This window comes from Hoplias malabaricus, chromosome 4 (assembly GCF_029633855.1).
Source record: "Hoplias malabaricus isolate fHopMal1 chromosome 4, fHopMal1.hap1, whole genome shotgun sequence".
NCBI classification, from domain to species: domain Eukaryota; kingdom Metazoa; phylum Chordata; class Actinopteri; order Characiformes; family Erythrinidae; genus Hoplias; species Hoplias malabaricus.
This window is the reverse complement of record NC_089803.1, coordinates 15,328,455-15,346,092: the sequence shown is the minus strand read 5'-3', so window position 1 is coordinate 15,346,092 and position 17,638 is coordinate 15,328,455. Positions and strand designations below refer to the sequence as shown.

The window sequence follows — 17,638 nt, the reverse complement described above, 5'->3', positions numbered from 1 at the left end:
ACACAGAGAGAACACACCACACCCGTCACAGACAGTCACCCGGAGGAAACCCACGCAGACACAGAGAGAACACACCACACCTGTCACAGACAGTCACCCGGAGGAAACCCACGCAGACACAGAGAGAACACACCACACCCCTCACAGATAGTCACCCGGAGGAAACCCACGCAGACACAGAGAGAACACACCACACCCCTTACAGACAGTCACCTGGAGGAAACCCACACAGACACAGAGAGAACACACCACACTCCTCACAGACTGCCACCTGGAGTTGAACCCACAACTTCCAGGTCCCTGGAGCTGTGTGACTGTGACACTACCTGCACAGTACAACACAAAGGAAAATGAAAAGATCATTAATAGTGTTTTGAGGCAGTAGCTGCGTCTGATTTGAGAGGCTGCATCCTTCGAAGAACGCATTTGTAGACCGATTATGTCACAGCGGCATGACTAGGCTGTCCCATTTCGGAAGCTCCTTCATATGCGGTGTGAAGCCTAATCATACATCCTCGTCCTAATCCCCCTTCCGCTGGTTTCCTGTGGTTGATGTCATTTTTATTACTTTCTGCAAAGTCAAAAGTTTACATACATTTCATTAGTATTTGGTACCATTTCCCTGTATGGCATTTCAACTGTATGACTTGGGTCAAACGTTTTGGATATCCTTCCACAAGCTTCTCACAATAGTTGGTAGGAATTCGGGCCCATTCCTCCTGACAGAACTAGTGTAACTGAGCCGTGTTTGTAGGCCGCCTTGCTCGCACCTGCCTTTTCAGCTTTGCCCATACATTTTCAATAGAGATCAGGGCTTTGTGATGGCCACTCCAAAACTTTGACTTTCTTATACTTAAGACACTTTGTAACCAGTTTGGCGGTATGCTTTGGGTCATTGTCCATTTGGAAGACCCATTTGTGCCCAAGGCTTAACTTCCTGGCTGATGTTGTCTTGAGATGTTGCTTCAGTATTGCCACATAATGTTCTTTCCTCATGATGCCATCTATTTTGTGAAGTGCACCAGTCGCTCCTGCAGCAAAACAACCCCACAACATGATCCTGCCACCCCCGCGTTTCACAGTTGGGATGGTTTTCTCCGGCTTGCAAGCGTCTCCCTTTTTCCTCCAAACGTAATGATGGTCATTATGGCCAGACAGTTCAATATTATTTTCGTCAGACCACAGGACATGTCTCTAAAAATTAAGGTCTTTGTTTCTGTGTGCGTTTGCAAATTGTAATCTGGCTTTTTTATGTTTCTTTTGGAGTAATGTCTTCTTCCTGGCAGAGTGGCCTTTCAGCCCATGTTCTCGTTTCACTGTGGATAAAGACACACTCTTACCAGCTTCAGCCAGCATCTTCACAAGGTCTTTTGCTTTTGTTCTTGGGCTGAGATGCACATTTCAGACCAAAGCACGTTCATCTCTGGGACACAGGTACACACAAAAATATAAAATACCTAAAGAGATGGATAGACATACCAGTAATTTAGCTAGAGCTGTATTTTCATGAGCTAATCACACATCTCTGTGTGTAAACAATTGACTTGAGTTCAACTAAACATGTTTATACTTTTATTTGTTAAATAAACTGCCACTATATTTTACATTGCTAAGACATTGGTTAAATTATTAGCAGCTGTTAACTTCATCATACTTGTTTTTTTTTTTTCATGCATAGTGGGGCCATTAATGTTCATTAAATGTGATTGAGAAAAAAATGCTGAACTGTGACAAAGGAGACAAAGAGATGTTTTCACTTGTATCCATTTACTATAATAAGAATTTCGAAATTATGAAGAAAATTCTCTGTAAGGTCCATCACAGCATCCACAAACTAGTCCCCAAAAAGCAAGCCATTGGCAACGGTGGCAAGGAAAAACTCCCTGTCAGGAAGAAGAAATCTTGGGAGGAATGGTAGACGCAGTAAATCTACAGTGGTTTGTAAAAGGCTTCTCACTAAATTTTTCAAAAGTGTCTCACCTCTCTGAATGTAAACTCAACAGGAGCCATTTCATATGAACACACACATGGACATCCAGAACCTGACATGCCTTTTGATCACCTACAAATGGATTTTATTGAATTAACACCACGTCTGAAAAAGAAATATTTGCTTGTGATTGTTGACGTGTTTTTAAATCTTTAACACACATCAGCTAAGTATTTGACATGCCACTACACAAACACTGTGCCTATCACCCTATGAGTGCAGGGGCGGTAGAAAGAGCAAGTGACACAATAAAACAAAAACTGATCAAAGTGTATCAAGAAACAGGGCTAAATCGGGTGGAAGCCCTGCCGCTGGTGTGCATGAGTCTGAGACAAAGAGTGTGGTCCAGGACGAAACTCTTCCCTTTCCAGATAATGTTTGGCCGTCGGCCAAATACAGGATGTGCCCCCAAAAGTGAAACACTGGCCTTGGAAGACGATCACATGCAAAAATACTGTGCAACGTTGTGTTCTGTTTTGTGTGATGTACACAGGAGGGTGAGAGAATCTCTACCAAGCCCAGCAGTTACAGGACACACGGTGAAGCCTGGGGATTGGATCCTGACTAAGGTCTACATGAGGGCGAACTGGAAAGCGGATCGCTGGCAAGGACCGTTCCAGGTGCTCCTGACTACTCACACCGCAGTGAAGGTTGCTGAGAGGGACACGTGGGTCCACATCTCACACTGCAAAAGAGCCCAAGCCCCAGAATTGACACAACAAATTCACCATGGCAGGAAAATGTACATCTTGTTCAACCTCTGCAAGGTGACAGCATTCATCTTCGCCTGCATCGTCCTGACAGCGTCCATCTGGATGACGGTGAAAATATGCAGGGAAGCAAAACCTGAGACTACAGAAAGGTTCATAGACTACAGTCAAAATGTTTACTGGCAATATGCAAACTTCACAGTGAAGACAACTGGTAACGCACATGACACGTACACTGTATGTTCACTAATGCCACATTCCAGCACTGATCCTTTTGAGTCTTCACTTTCTGAAAATACATATGATGAAGTGAATAAAGCTTGGATGGGTTTAGACCAGGGGTCGGCAACCTTTACCACTCAAAGAGCCGTTTGGACCCGTTTCACACAGTAAAGACAACACTGGGAGCCACAAAACCCTTTTGAAATTTTTCATGAAATAACACTGCAGATAACAGGGTTTGTTGCCTTTGTGTGATGTATAAACAAACTATACTGTGTTACATTCATGAAATCAATGAACGACTGCAGGGAAAATGAAATAACATTTCTGCATGCAACAAAACATTTTAACTCTGAAAAAAAGACGTTGGGTTGGCGACAAAAATATTTTAAATATTAAAATATTTTAGATGTTACAATCACCACATCGCCATAATCTTCATAGAATTACATTTTGAAAATGAACAAACTAAAATAAAATAAATTTTAATTACATTTTAAAAAATAATACTTATTTTCAAAAGCTGAGCCGCATCAAAGGGATCAAAGAGCTGCGGGTTGCCGACCCCTGGTTTAGACACAACTAGTTATAATCTTACCAGCAAATTCATTCAGGAACATTTAAATCCCCATTCTCCATCCATCTTCTTAGCTTTACAAAAAGGTTCCTATAATGAGACAGAAGCCTTTAAAACCACCTCCTTTATCGAAATTGAACAAACAAACATATATATTTTCTTCCTCCTTTAACGTCTGTGTAGTAATACAAGTTTCCTTGTGCAGATTCTAGAGTTTCTGTATGTGTTTAGTGTCCTTAGAGACAAGGGGGGACTGTAATGGAAATGTTTATATGTCTCTGTTAAAGACCGTCTGCTTCTTTTGTCTGTATATTCATTTCTAATCGTCAACAGAACTCACAAACTAATTGTATGTCAGGTCAGTTCGAGGGCAGCTCTTTATCAGAACAAAACATTCTGTCCCTCATCTTGTTTATCAAACTGGGATGTCTCTAAGGACACTAAGCTTGCAGAAACTTAAGAGTGATTATCTTATGGTTATGACGTATACACTACCTTTATAAACTCTCTGTGAAAACATCTTCTTTGTCCACATTCACATAGTGCTCTGTGCTATTGTGTGTTGACCACCTTAAGGTTAATAAACTACTTTCTGATTGCAAATGCTCTGTTAGATTTCAATTCCTAATACTCGTACTTATTTCCTCCACCACCATGAACAGCTTAGAAACACCCTAGTTACCATGACAACTACACAAAAATACCCTAGCAATAAACAAAAGATGCAACAGTAATTGCATACCAACAACTTAGGGTACAAAGGAAGTACTTAGCAACACCCTAAGAATTATTAGAAATACCAACAAAGTTTCTAGAGGCACCCTAGCAATATACACTGCACCTTCCAGAAATCAGGGATAAAACAGAAAGGTGTATTCTCTCTTTTATTTATATATACAACAATGCTTTTATATAACAACAACACATTTCATAAATTACATTATGACATGTAAATCTATTAGGAAACTGTCATTTAAACACTTAAGACAAATTCATGTTTATAGTATTCAGTACTCCTTTTGAAGTGTATTAAGTTAAAAATGCTAAGACTCTGAACATGCATTCAAATTCACAAAACTTTTTAACAACTTAATGTCCGCTCTCTCTCTCAGTTGATTTAAAGGCCAGCTTTCCACCAAGTCCTGTCCAATTCATTTGCATAGCAAGGCCATTGGAGAAAAGTCTCCCCTTCATCCTCCGTACTGCATCTTTTGTAGATGTCCCTCCCATAACAGCAAGCACATTGACCCTAAAATCATAAAATAGTAGTATAAAAAGTACATTGACCATGTTGTCTGGCAGACACGTTTCCTTCCACACCACTCAAACTCTGCAAGTCGTCTGTGTTGCGTCTGACTTGAACTTTAAGGTCCTTCATCTCTTCTGAAATCTCTCTCAGGTGCTGGAGAATGAGTCTGTAGAAATCTTAAAGCCAAAGAAAATACTAGCTACAAAAGTATGTGCAGTACAATTATCATAACACATTCAATGTGGCAATGCCAGCTTTTTACCTCGGGTGTGTACCAAATGAATGAATGAGTTACACTTAAAAACTCTATACAATGTACAAGATTTTAGAGTACTGTATAATTTATACGTCCTCTGGTTCTGTATCAATACTTTCACCAAAATAATAAAAAACACCTCACACTGACATCAGTTGAACAAGTGAAACAGAAAAACTATTTAAAATAGGCAGAACTTTGAAAAACACAAACACTAACGAACCAATGGAAAACACACAAAAACATGAAAAAGAATAATGTAAAACTATATACAAAATTAATCATTTAGGGCCCTCTTCACAGCCTTTCTCATTCTCTCATTTTTGGATTTTTGTGGGCAATGTTTCTTAGTCCAAAGTCTCCTTGGTGACACGCCTGATAATTTTAGTGGTGAAATTGCAGTCTTTTAAGCACCACACGAGGAACCATTTTCCTAAGGGGCTTTTTCCTGCCTTCATTTTTTTCCTCCTGCTGCTCCTCCTTCTCCTCTGCCTCCTGCTGCTCCTCCTCACAGCTTGTCATTTAACTGAGGGAAAAAAAACGGCTATGAGACAGTGTGTAGAATTAGGTTTTCATATTTTTACAAGTAGTGCACCACAGTATGACATACCTCTTCATGCGATGAACCACTTTCTTGGTATTTGATGTTGGCTTCCTCTTCACTTGTTGTCTCTTCTTCCTCACGTCTCTGTCTTTTTCTGGAATTTTCCTGTGCATTTTCCTTTTTGTTTCTGTTTTACTCCGGATTCTTCTGCCAACACAGGCGGCTCCTCTTCAGGACCCTCCGCAAGGCTTTCAAACAATGACCTATGTTCAGCAGCCTTTTGAACACTCACATTTAGGGCATAATACTTGTTGGCAGTGGCGAGGTCATGACACATGGACTGAGATACTTTTGTTCTTTCCTGTGGTCCCAGGGCATTCCTAGCCTGTAAAGGATGACAATATATCAGGTCATTAGGGGAGAGAAGGGAAAAAAATGTGGTGTTATGATAGTCCTGCTCACACAATGCTTCACTTGCGTAGGTGGCGATGGAGCTGCTTATGTCTGTGAATGTGGGCTTCCCTGGCAGCTTCATCTTTGTCCAAGCCACTTGCATGTATTCATTTAGATTTTTGCAGGAATTCAGAGTTGAAGTTGAGAAGTAGTACTTGGAAGTAACATATCCCATCAGCCTTTGCCTTACTTTTATGTAGTCTGTCATCCACCCAAACTCTTTAGCTGTGAGGAGGAGCTGGGCGACACCAAACTCTTCGTTTGTTTTGTGCGTCTCAACCTGTTCAAATGGTAAGAGAGCAAATAAAGAACACATAACACATGTGCTGAGGAAGTAATGACGACGACTTTGTGTCATGTTCAGGTAGCACTACATCCTCCACTTTTAAGTTCTGGTTCTCCTTTGCCTGATAATCTTGGGCTATGTACATAATTATAATCTAGGGGGGTGGCTTCATTTAGTGCTGAATATTCATTTGGTCTAACCCATGTTTCTATGAGAAAGAAAACGTTGAATTTATGATCACTTATGATATAATTTACAATGACTGCTTTTGAGTTTAGTGATCTTATGTTGAGTAACCCACATTTTAGTTCTGAAGTGTTGCTGCTAGGTATTGTGTATGATTTAATATTGATTAGGTTGCTGAAACAGGCTGATATTGTTTTTCTACTTTTACGTTTAGTTTGGGAGAAAGACACAGTCTCAATACAGTTGAACCTAGGTGACGCCTCAAGGCAGTTCGCAGACGGTCTATTTAGCCTGTCTGTCTGCGGCCTGGTCCCGGCTCTGGTTTGTCAGCAGCTGTCTACACTATTCTGCTGACCAACTAAAAGGCTATGTGCTACGCTGCAAGAAAGTAAGGCAGCACCCTCCCGCGTGGGGTGGATACCATCCCTACCTATAAGACCAGGCTTGCCCTCAAAACGTAACCAATTGTCTATAAAGCACACTTGATCTTTGTAACACAACTTGGAGATCCAGCAGTTTAACGCCGAAAGTCTGCTGTAGGCTTCAGCGCCACGCCGCATTGGGATGGGACCAGAACAGATTACGGCATCAGACATCGTCTGGGCCAGTTTAATCACCTCTCTAATATTACCCTTAGTTACCTCAGACTGCCGCAGACGAATATCATTGGCCCCTACATGAATGACTATCCTCGAACATCTCCTATTAGCTATCAGTCTAAGGTTGCCACTAATATCCGGCGCTCTGGCTCCCGATAAACAGCTAACTGTTACTGCCGGCACCCCTAGAGGAGTAGCTAATTTCACGTGTTGAACAATAGAGTCTCGTATAACCAGAGCACTCTTAACAGGCTCCTCAACAGGTGCTTCACTGAGCGGGGCAAACCTGTTTGACATGCGAATCTGAGGAGCATGGTGTCCCGGTGGGCTAGCTTTGGCCATAGTTAGAATCAGCCTTAGCTGTCTGGCTATGTTGCAGAGACGTCACCCATTCACCCTGCAGTGAGGGCTCTAACGCCGGATTCGAGGGGGTGCTAACTCTCCCTAAAGCACCCGGAGTTGCTAACACTGAATCTCGCTGTTTATCCCTTGATAATAATAAGCTCCGGATGCGCACTTCTAGCTGGTCCACTTTATCCACCAGAGAGCTAATTAGCTGACCTTTAGCACAAACACATCCACTATCATTATCACTAGAGGTGGAAAAGGGAGTTAAACTAAACATGCCACACTCTGAGCAGGCAAAGCAGCCAGTAGTAGCCATGGTATTGCAGGTACTTACTACTTTTGGTTGATTTTAGGAACTTACACCAGAAACGTTACTCCAGGGGCCGGTGGCAGTTTTAGTGCCTCTGTAATAAAGTTTCCTGTGGAGACAATCTATAAAATAGATCTATGGATGGTTAGTAAGTTGTAAAAACAGAATAAGTACAGAAATAAGAGTAGAAACAAGTAACAGGAAAGACAGAACGATCAAAACAGCTTCTTCGAAACCGGTCCAGGAACTATCAAAACTGGGTTGCCAGATCCTCAGAGATCCCCTTAATTTATTTATCCCTTTATTTAAACAAATTACACTTTCTAAAAACAAAAACACATAACAAATATGCTGAGGAACTAATGGCGATGGTAGGAAATTAAAGAAAATGCTTACATTTTATGAGCTACAAATCTTTCTTTGTGTCATGTTTAGCTAGCACTACCTCCTCCACTTTTAAGTTCTGGTACAGCCCTGTCCTGTGTCCATAAATATAGGACAGGTAGGCCACTAAATAACCATAAAACATCTGCTGCAGCTTGATTGAGCGTTTTTCAGTAAGAATCTCTGTGAACAAAAAGAGCAAACGATGAAAATTTGCATCGCCAGTGTGGAAAAGTGCATTAAGCTGGTTAATTAAAGCACCATTACCAAGAATATGCGGAATCTCTTTCTTGGCTTCTTCTTTGCACTTTAAAAGTGTAGCCTTGGAGATGATTTTGAAGTCTTTTTGGTTCTTCACCTTAATTTGGTGGACCACCACGGGTCGTCTCTGTTTTCTTATAATGCCTTTTATCTCCCTTGTGATGTTTATAAGGGAGACTCTTTTGAGGCGGCACATGGGAGCCTCCAGGACAGATGGCGGAGCTCTCCACCCCTCTCCAAGCTAAAAATCCTCAAAGTCCGGCCGTTTTCACTTCCGTTCTGCCCTCGCGCACCAGGTGGAGGGGGTCCCGGATCCAATTAATTTTAGCGCAGTTCTGATAGATTGGAAGTGTGATCCCACAAACCATATATTTGATTTGACTTAAATAGATTGTAAGTGGGATCTAGTGGGCCAAACATCCCACTCCCAATATATTCACATTCAAATTCATATATTCCACCAGTTTTATTAGTGATCTCTCTACCAGTTTCATTGGTGATCTCTCCACCAGTTTTATTAGTGATTTCAACTGAACCAGCGGCTCTCCGCCAGTTTTAGTAGTGATCTCTCCACCAGTTTTAGTAGTAATCTCTCCACCAGTTTTAGTAGTGATCTCTCCACCAGTTGTATTAGTGATCTCTCCACCAGTTTTATTAGTGATTTCTTGCCAGTTTTATTAGTGACCTCTCCACCAGTTTTATTAGTGATTTCTTGCCAGTTTTAGTAGTAATCTCTCCACCAGTTTTAGTAGTGATCTCTCCACCAGTTTTAGTAGTGATCTCTCCACCAGTTTTAGTAGTGATTTCTTGCCAGTTTTATTAATAACGTCCACTGCACCACACCCCTTGTCTCCTCAGTGCAACACAAAATATATCTCTCCGTTCACAACTCTGTAATAATTTAATATTGAATATCTATACAGCAATCAACAATATTGATATAATATTGATTAACAATCTGCGGAGCCTGTAACCTGAAAATATGTCACAGCCTCAGCATTCATCTGGAGAAATTGTATTCATAGATATTTATTAAATATTTTGATTATTAAAAATTATTGTTAAATAATCTATAAATGATATCTTTATGGAAACAAATCTGTCTCATCAAACTTTGAAATATTACCACCTTTGAGTTTGTAGCACTGAGTTTATTTGCACTGAAATTATGCATCTGACTTTTGTTGCTTTTGAATTTAAGCCTTCAGTTTTCCACCTCTGAATATTTTTGCTTCTGAATTATCTACTGAATATAATTGCTCTTGAATTAACTTTTTCAAGAACACTTTTCACTGTTATTATTCAAGGATGAAAAAAAATCAAGCTCAAAAAAATTCAGACAATATATTTTGAAGTTGTTCACATTCGATAGCCCAAATTCAGATTCCAAAATACAAGTTACAAAAAAATTCAGAGAACACATCCAGGATACCAGTGGCGGATGCTGGTCTTTCAAGGAGGGGAAGCTCAATTTCGGCCTACATCATAAAATGTGTCGGTTTATTTATAACGTAAATTCTACCCTCCGTTCCTTTTCAAGAAAATGATCTGCGACCCTGTCGTACCAACAAGGCGTCTTTTCCAGGGACTTGACTAGTGTCCTCTCAATGACCAGCAGAGCTAAGCTACTTAAACGGCCTTGGCCCATGTGAAGTGCGTCCGCCTGTGAGTGATCTGTGACGGTGGAGGGGCTCAGCAGCACCCGCCGGACAGAAACTGCGATAGAAGTCAGAAAGAGTGATAGAAGTCAGTCTCCAAACACAAGCAGCTACAAAAAAACCCAACAGAAATAGAAGCTCGATTTGTCGCTAGTCGTTTTTAACAAAGAAAATGCCGCTAAGAGGATTAAGAAAGTCTCCGGTTCAACTCAGAACAGAAAGAAAATGTAATGCTCCCACAGATCTCTACACCAAAGGATCGCTGATTTGCTCATTTCGCTGTCAATCAAAAAGTGATTCAGCCTCAGACAGATCATCCAATCACCATGCAGAAGCTGAGCGTCCGGGCCAGCCGAGGCCAGCCCACTGCCCCATAGACCCCCAGTGACGCTGAGCGTCCGATGGGCGGGACAAAGCCCAGCATTTATCCAATGACTCGTTTCGCTGCACTTCACTGCTTCACTATTGAACTCTGTGGACTCTCAGCGTCCTCACTGTTTAAAGAACTGTGAAGCTGCGGAAATGATTGAGAGGAAAGCCACGTTTTTACCAGTGATAAGAAGCTGATTCTGAACAAAAGTTGAGCGCGTTGTAGTGCATATTTATTCAATGACATGTACACACAACAGTATATATTTGATCACTTATTTTTTGACATTTTAGGGGAAGCTGAGCTTCACTTGCAGTCTTAGAGCAATCGCCTCTGCGGGACACAAAGGATGAGCAATCGATTCATTAGGATTTCTCTTTCACCTTAAATGGTGCAGTAGTTGCATTCTGTCGCCGCTAGATGGCGAAATACGAACACAACTTCCACACCGTGGAAAAACTACACCTTTAGCTTCCTTCCGCGGATATTATCTCTTTATTTACAAAGTGTCTCAAAAATATGAAAGTCTCACTAAAGACACAATATAACAGACTATTGATGTCCTGAAGATGAAGACATTTTACTGTGGAGATTTTTTTGTAATGGCCCTGTGAACAGAGCATGGGATATGACAGAATCTGTGGAAACATGAACTGTGGGGGATACACGCGTGTGAAAATTAGGACACCCCATGAAACCTTTGTCTTTTTGAACATATTTAAACATATGGACATTTGACCTTCATTTGAACAGCACTAAGAAATGGAGCTTAAACAAATAAAACTGAAGAAATTACTTATAAACATTGGTTGTACAATGTAATTGGCGTTTGGCAGAGAGGATTTTCATGGGTGTAGCCCACACACTCAGCTCTACTGCTCCTCCCACAAATGCATGTTCCTTACAAATGTGGCACCATTGAAAAGAGAAATGTACAGGCCTTTCAACGGTATAAGATTTATTGCCAAGAAACACTGTTACAAGAAATAAATAATCTACAATCACAAATTTCTATATAAATATTTATAATATTAGAAATAACCAGACATTGTGAATACACACACAGACATTCAGTGTTTAAAGAAACTTTATGAATTAAACTCTGCACTTTGGGATATTATATCTGTACTACACCTTCTGTAAAATCAATTTCAGATTCTTGATAATCTGACAATTCAAAAATAAAAATGCCATAGGACATATACCCCAAAGTTCATGTTTCCACATGTTCATCATGTCACTTGCTATGTTCACAGGGCCATGACAAAAATTCCACAAAGACATTTCTTCATATTCTGGATATTATTAGTCTGTTATATTGTGTCTTCAATGGGTCTTTCAGATTTTTGGGACACTTTGAAAATAAAGAGATAATGCCCAATGAATTTAACCATTTGTATCGATCCAAACATCGATAATATCGATACCAACGCTGGTATTGATCAATACTCATGTAAAAAGATCGACACTCAAGCTTTTTTTCTCTCCCGCTGCTGCGCACGCGGAGTCATTAAAGTGTACTCTCTCTCTCTCTGGGTGTGACTCGTAGCGTAGAGCAGCGCAGAAAAAAGTCACACATGCAGTAAATACTTATTCTACCTGATCTGATCATGTTCTCATCCATATCACAGCTTCCTTGTTTAGAAATACACAGTTCTAGGGATGTTTACAAAACAATAACTTTATTGGTTGTTTTGAAATTATTTTACAACGTTATTTATGGGTCATGACTTATTGATGTTCACTAATGAAGTGATTAAGTTTAACTTAATCCCGCTGATGAAGCTGAGATCACTAATAAAACTGGAGAAAGATCACTATTAAATAATTGTGTGTTGTTATGGTAATGTTTTTCTCATATTTTAAATGCATACCTTTATTTATTTAACACTTAGATCCACGTGAAAATGTATTGAAAGTACTTTGCTAATCATGGACAGTTAAGATAAGGACAGTTATCTGTCCTCATTCCATCGATGGCCTCGTTTTTCAGAGGATATTGAGTTGTGCACGGCCTGTAATCACTTTTTGGAGCGATTATTAATTCTGGAGATCCTTTCGTAAGACCAACATCATATTTGCCTTTGGACCACAGCCAAGGTTCAGTTGCCAATCAGTGATTGTTGAACAAGTTAAAATCAAATTTGACATGTCTTTCCATTGTTTATTTTTTCCCTTTGCTAAGGAAATGTGAGGTACCTCCCCTCGAAACCACTGACTCTGATGTGAGGTTAATTTTACTGCACAGTTCGCCCATTGCTCTCCATCAAATAGAGTGAATACAGAGACTAACTCACTGTCTCTACCTTGGGACACACACATTTGTTCCATATCAACAGGCCAGGTGTCCACACTAGCAGTGCAATGCACTGACATTATCATTAAAAAGGGTAACCATAGGTTTGATTTTTCTAACTGCCATCCCTTCTAAACGCGTGTAGGATTGGATGAAATAAAATAATATAATAAAATAAAATGAGAGATTAATAGATTTATATGGTTATTTTAATCATTATAAAATTAATGACTGAATTTTTCATCCAAATAAGCCTAGTAAAGTGTGAAGAATAAATATCTGTACTTTTCTAGGTTGTTTTGATATCATTTGGTTCCATAACGTTTAATATTTATTTGGTTATTGAATTCATTAAAAATAAACAAAAAACAAATAAATAAATAATAACAATTTTTCACCAAAATTAACCTTAGTGTGTAAGCAATAAAAGTGTGTACATTTGCAAGTTGATGTGACATCATAAGGTACAATAAGGAAAGAGATTAATATTTGGACATTAACATTAAACACTACACATTTATTCTAATTGTGCGACGGTCCCTAACGCTGGAGCTGGGCGCAGGGGCAAAAACAGCGATGATCGGCTGCGTTTCTGCTTTAATCTCAGCAAGTACAGTTTAGTAAATAAAGGTTATGGATGTCGTTTTTTGGTTTTCTTTGTTACATTAGGAATCTGCAACTGTACCGATGAATATACGTTTGATAATTGGCGAAAAAAAAGCGGAATTACGAATGTCGAATATGAACCCAACTTTACCGCAGTGACTGTTTAACACACAGAATGCACTCAGAGGTCTTTCAACAACAAATAACACCGTTAAAACACCTTTAAACCTTAGTGTCTAACTGCGCACCCCCTGACTCCATTTTGTTTTGCTCCCCATATGTAAAAGTCCTAGGCTCAGAGCGAATATCACACTTTGTACTGATTTTATCCAGGTTACTGCATATAAATAAAGTCTTTCGTGCACAGAAAGCACTCAGAGGAACACGGCCTGGTTTGTGTACGTTATCGACAGCGAGAAGTCAGTCGTGTTTTAATCGGGTGTGACGTCAGCTGCCCGGGGGTCCTTGGGAAGGGGAATTAGGACGGGGATGTACAGTTAGGGTCCACACTGGCTTAACTGCAGTCTACACGACGAGCCGTCTCTTGCGATTTGTAAAATTAGCTCTCGATACGAGCTTAAAAACATGCCGGCACTGGAGGCTTCCTTCTGCACCTGCAGACCCCCACTGCAAAACTGTCCACAGACGCGAAAATCCTTTTAAAAACACCGCGCCTTCTACGTTTTGTTACTTCCGTGGTTAAACATGTCGAGGCAAAATAGTGAAAAAAAACAAAACAAAATTAAACTCGTTTTCTGAAATAACAACCACTGTGTTCCACGGACCCCGAGAACGCTTCTCATTGGTCGTCACTGTTATGTAGCCGATCAACAGCCGGAGTTAGCTCTCCATCGTTTAGTGCTGCAGCCAATTAGAGGGTCAGTCCCTCCTACAGGGGTTTGTTTTGCTGCAGCAGTAGGTCGTGGTGCCCACCCAAATCTCAAATGCTGCAGCTTCTAGATTATAATCGTCGTTGTAGAAAAGGTGACCGTAGTCAAGTGGAGCTGGAGTGAAATGTGCACGTTCAGCCGTTACCACAATCAGCACTGATCCAAGCCCTGCTACATCACTACAACTCCAGCGTCTGAGCTCATCTTAAAATAAAAGTCCCCTCTAACCAAGTCACATGACAGGACCCATGAGGTCAAATAAAGCAATTCATTAATTAACACAGAACAGCGTGCCGGTCCGAACAAATGAATGTTGTTTATTATATCTGAGTTCAAGATTATTGTAAATTTTGAGTTTTTTTATTTTATTTTACTGAGGTTCACTCTCCGGTTAGTTTTGCAGGACGCAGGGGAAAACGTTGTTTACTAGTTTCCAGATCTCGATCGACCAATCAGACGATGAGTTGCGTGCAGCCAATCAGAAGTCGCCCTGCGTCCACTTATCAGAAAATAGCTCACTCTCTGTCTGCCGGCGCGCGGACGAGCCGTGATGTCACAATGACCCTGGTTCCTGAACTTTACGGAACGTTACTGAACCTTCTAGAGATGAGGAAAAGGAGGAATGTGATTGGTTGCTGGTGGGGAACGGAATGCTATAAAAGCACCCCGCGACACGACTCACTCAGAATCACAAAAGTCGACGATGGAGAAAGGTTGGCTATTGTTGTCTCGCAGAGAGATGCTCAACATCTTTAACCCCTTCACGTTAAGGGGTGCCGTGGCTTTGGCCACTACCGGAGCTCTGATCTATGGTATCAGACGCGGTGGCTTTTCCTGGATCTGGGGAAGAGTAAGTTCAGTGATTTATTGGAGAATTATAGGGTTAACTAGCTTTACTCTGCTTTAGAGAGTGAAATAACCGTTTGAAAGAGCTGCAGTCGGTTTAATGTGATCGTATTACTTTAAATAGAACGGCCACGAATGTACAAGGAACTGTTTACATCATATATTCATTCCTTCATCACACCTCGGTAAAATTAATAATGGGGCTTTAGTGTCAGTAAAGAGGCCTACTAGTCCTTCGGGAAAATAAGGGCTTTTAAATGAAGAAAAAGCTTCTGTTTTAGGGATAAAATTAAACTTTAAACAGTTTCCTCTTTTAATAAAAGTGTTATTGTGCAGTTAAATAAAGAATGTATATGGAATATAAAAACAATATTTATGTTAATTTTTAAATGTAATAGGATATAAATAACATTGTTATTAAATTGTACTGAGAATTATTACATTTACTGTATTTGGTTTTAATGTTTCATCATATGAATTTAAATGTATATGTTGTTTTTTATGTATTATTATTATTATTATTATTATTATTATTAATTATTACTGCGACCCTGAACTGGATAATGGGTTAAAGACAATGAATAAATGAGTGTTATTAATTACTATTATTATTAACTGACCCTAATTGGTCCTTTTAATTAACCATTTTCACTAAACTCCTCTTTTTTCCTTCTGAATTTGTAGAAATCACAAAACAATCAGGATGCTTCCCTGAACATGGGGGTAGATGGCTATATCTGTGTTGGCCTGCTGGACAATGAGGCAAACCAGCACAGTTCAGACCACACCCCTCTGAACACCGAGAGTGCCTCAGTAGCTGCATCAACCTCTGGATCCAATGAGGTTGATGACAGCAACGTCAGCTCTGAGCAGCCTGGTACCAGTCTGCGTCCCGCCAGGAGGACTTCCGCTTGGTACGATTTATCAAAAAGAGGCTGCACGACAAAGCCCCTCACAGCCTACGCTCTCGCTACAGGGGTGCACAAACGACAGCTGGAGGCACAGAAATATAGGCCACAAGTGGAGTGTCGTATCGTGGTCATTCATGACCCGGAGTACGAGGAGATGGTGCGGAGGTTTGACGAAACCACATTCATAGGTCGAACCTATCGTGCGAGAGGTCCGAAGATCTTAGAGGCACGGACCTTTATCTTCTTGGATGAAGAGCCTGAGAGCAGCGTCAAGGAGGAGATGCCTTCAACCAGTCAGCAGCAGGACGTTGAAGGCAGTGTCTCAGGTGCTGAAGAGAGCGGGTCATCGGCAGGAGAAGTGGTTCAAGGTAATGGCCACAGTGAGAGCACCAGCACAGAGCAGTGTGCTCCAACTCCTGCCACACAGCCAGGTGAAGAGGACATTGAAGGCAGTGTCTCAGGTGCTGAAGAGAGCGTGTCATCGGCAGGAGTAGTGGTGGCTCAAGTTCTTGACCACCCTGAGAGCACCAGCACAGAGCAGTGTGCTCCAACTCCTGCCACAAACAGCAGACGGTGGAAGATTGGCTCCCGTCTGAGGAAGGCATTGAGAGCCTTCAGTTGCTGCTCTGCCTCCAGAGACAGCAACAGTGAACCTGAACCAGCGGTTCAGGACGAGCCCAATCAGAACCAGGGCTCCAGGACGCCTCGAAGATCTGGAGGGTTCCTGAGGAGGCTGTTCCACAAACGGAGATGAGCAGAGTCCACAGAAGTGTTGGTAAGTTCTGTCAGCTTCTGTTTATAAGCAGAAAAATGAAGGAGGAACATTGCGCAACTGGCGCTGAAAAAAACCTGGTTTGGGAATCCAGAAACACAGTGGACTGACTGAGTGAGTGAATTTTTCCACAGATGAGCGACTGTGATGCCTCGATGATGAACTTCACATCTCTCATTTGATCAGGATGTGGGTAAGATTATAAAAACAGCTTTCCTACATCTTTGTGGGGAACATCGTTGAGGTAAAAAATTCCTTCCAATCTGCTGCACTATTATTATGCCCCCAGACTATTATCATTATTGTACACTTAGTTGGTGGTCATTTAAAATCCGATCTGTAGTTTGATCAGAGGAGGATGGATCCCCTTTGTGAGTCTTGGTTCCTCCCAAGGTTTCTTCCTCCAGCCTCGAGGGAGTTTTTCCTTGCCACTGTCGCCTTCGGCTTGCTCACATTGGGCTTTGATTTAAATGTTGTGTTGTGACACTAACTATGTGAAGCTGATTTGTGACAACTTAAGTTGTAAAAGGGGCAATATAAACAAATTTGATAATCCTCTGCATGAAGCACAGTCGCACAGTGGAGTTCTCCGTGTGGATTTATATATATTTTTATATCCAAATTATATATTTTTATATACAAATGATATATTTTTATATCCAGATTATATATTTTTATATACAAATTATATATTTTTATATACAGATTATATATTTTTATATACATATATATATATATATATATATATATATGTTTTATAATAAAAGGTTTTTCTAAAAAATTCAATGTTTGTCTGGTTTTGTACAACTTTGTTTTCTGGATTTTCACTGCTTTACTTTAAACATCTCTGCACAAAATATTTTTAGAAATGATGAAATGGTTAAAGTGGCAGATATTCATCTGAAGTGCTCACT

At 40.6% G+C, this 17,638-nt stretch overlaps 1 protein-coding gene across 1 annotated transcript; it reads left to right on the top strand.

Annotated features, from left to right (window-relative positions):
- Nucleotides 1-14,870: 14,870 nt before the first annotated feature.
- LOC136695505 (uncharacterized) lies at nt 14,871-17,374 on the top strand. Its single transcript, XM_066669621.1, has 3 exons — nt 14,871-15,045; nt 15,726-16,727; nt 16,859-17,374. Exons 1-2 carry the CDS (start codon nt 14,899-14,901, stop codon nt 16,704-16,706), a joined length of 1,128 nt encoding a protein of 375 aa, XP_066525718.1. The 5' UTR covers nt 14,871-14,898; the 3' UTR covers nt 16,707-16,727; nt 16,859-17,374.
- Nucleotides 17,375-17,638: the final 264 nt, after the last annotated feature.

Coding starts and splice junctions, on each gene's coding strand:
- LOC136695505 (XM_066669621.1), top strand. CDS start 14,899: ATGGAGAAAGGTTGGCTATTGTTGTCTCGCAGAGAGATGCTCAACATC. Junction 15,046..15,725: donor TTTCCTGGATCTGGGGAAGA/GTAAGTTCAGTG, acceptor CTGAATTTGTAG/AAATCACAAAACAATCAGGA.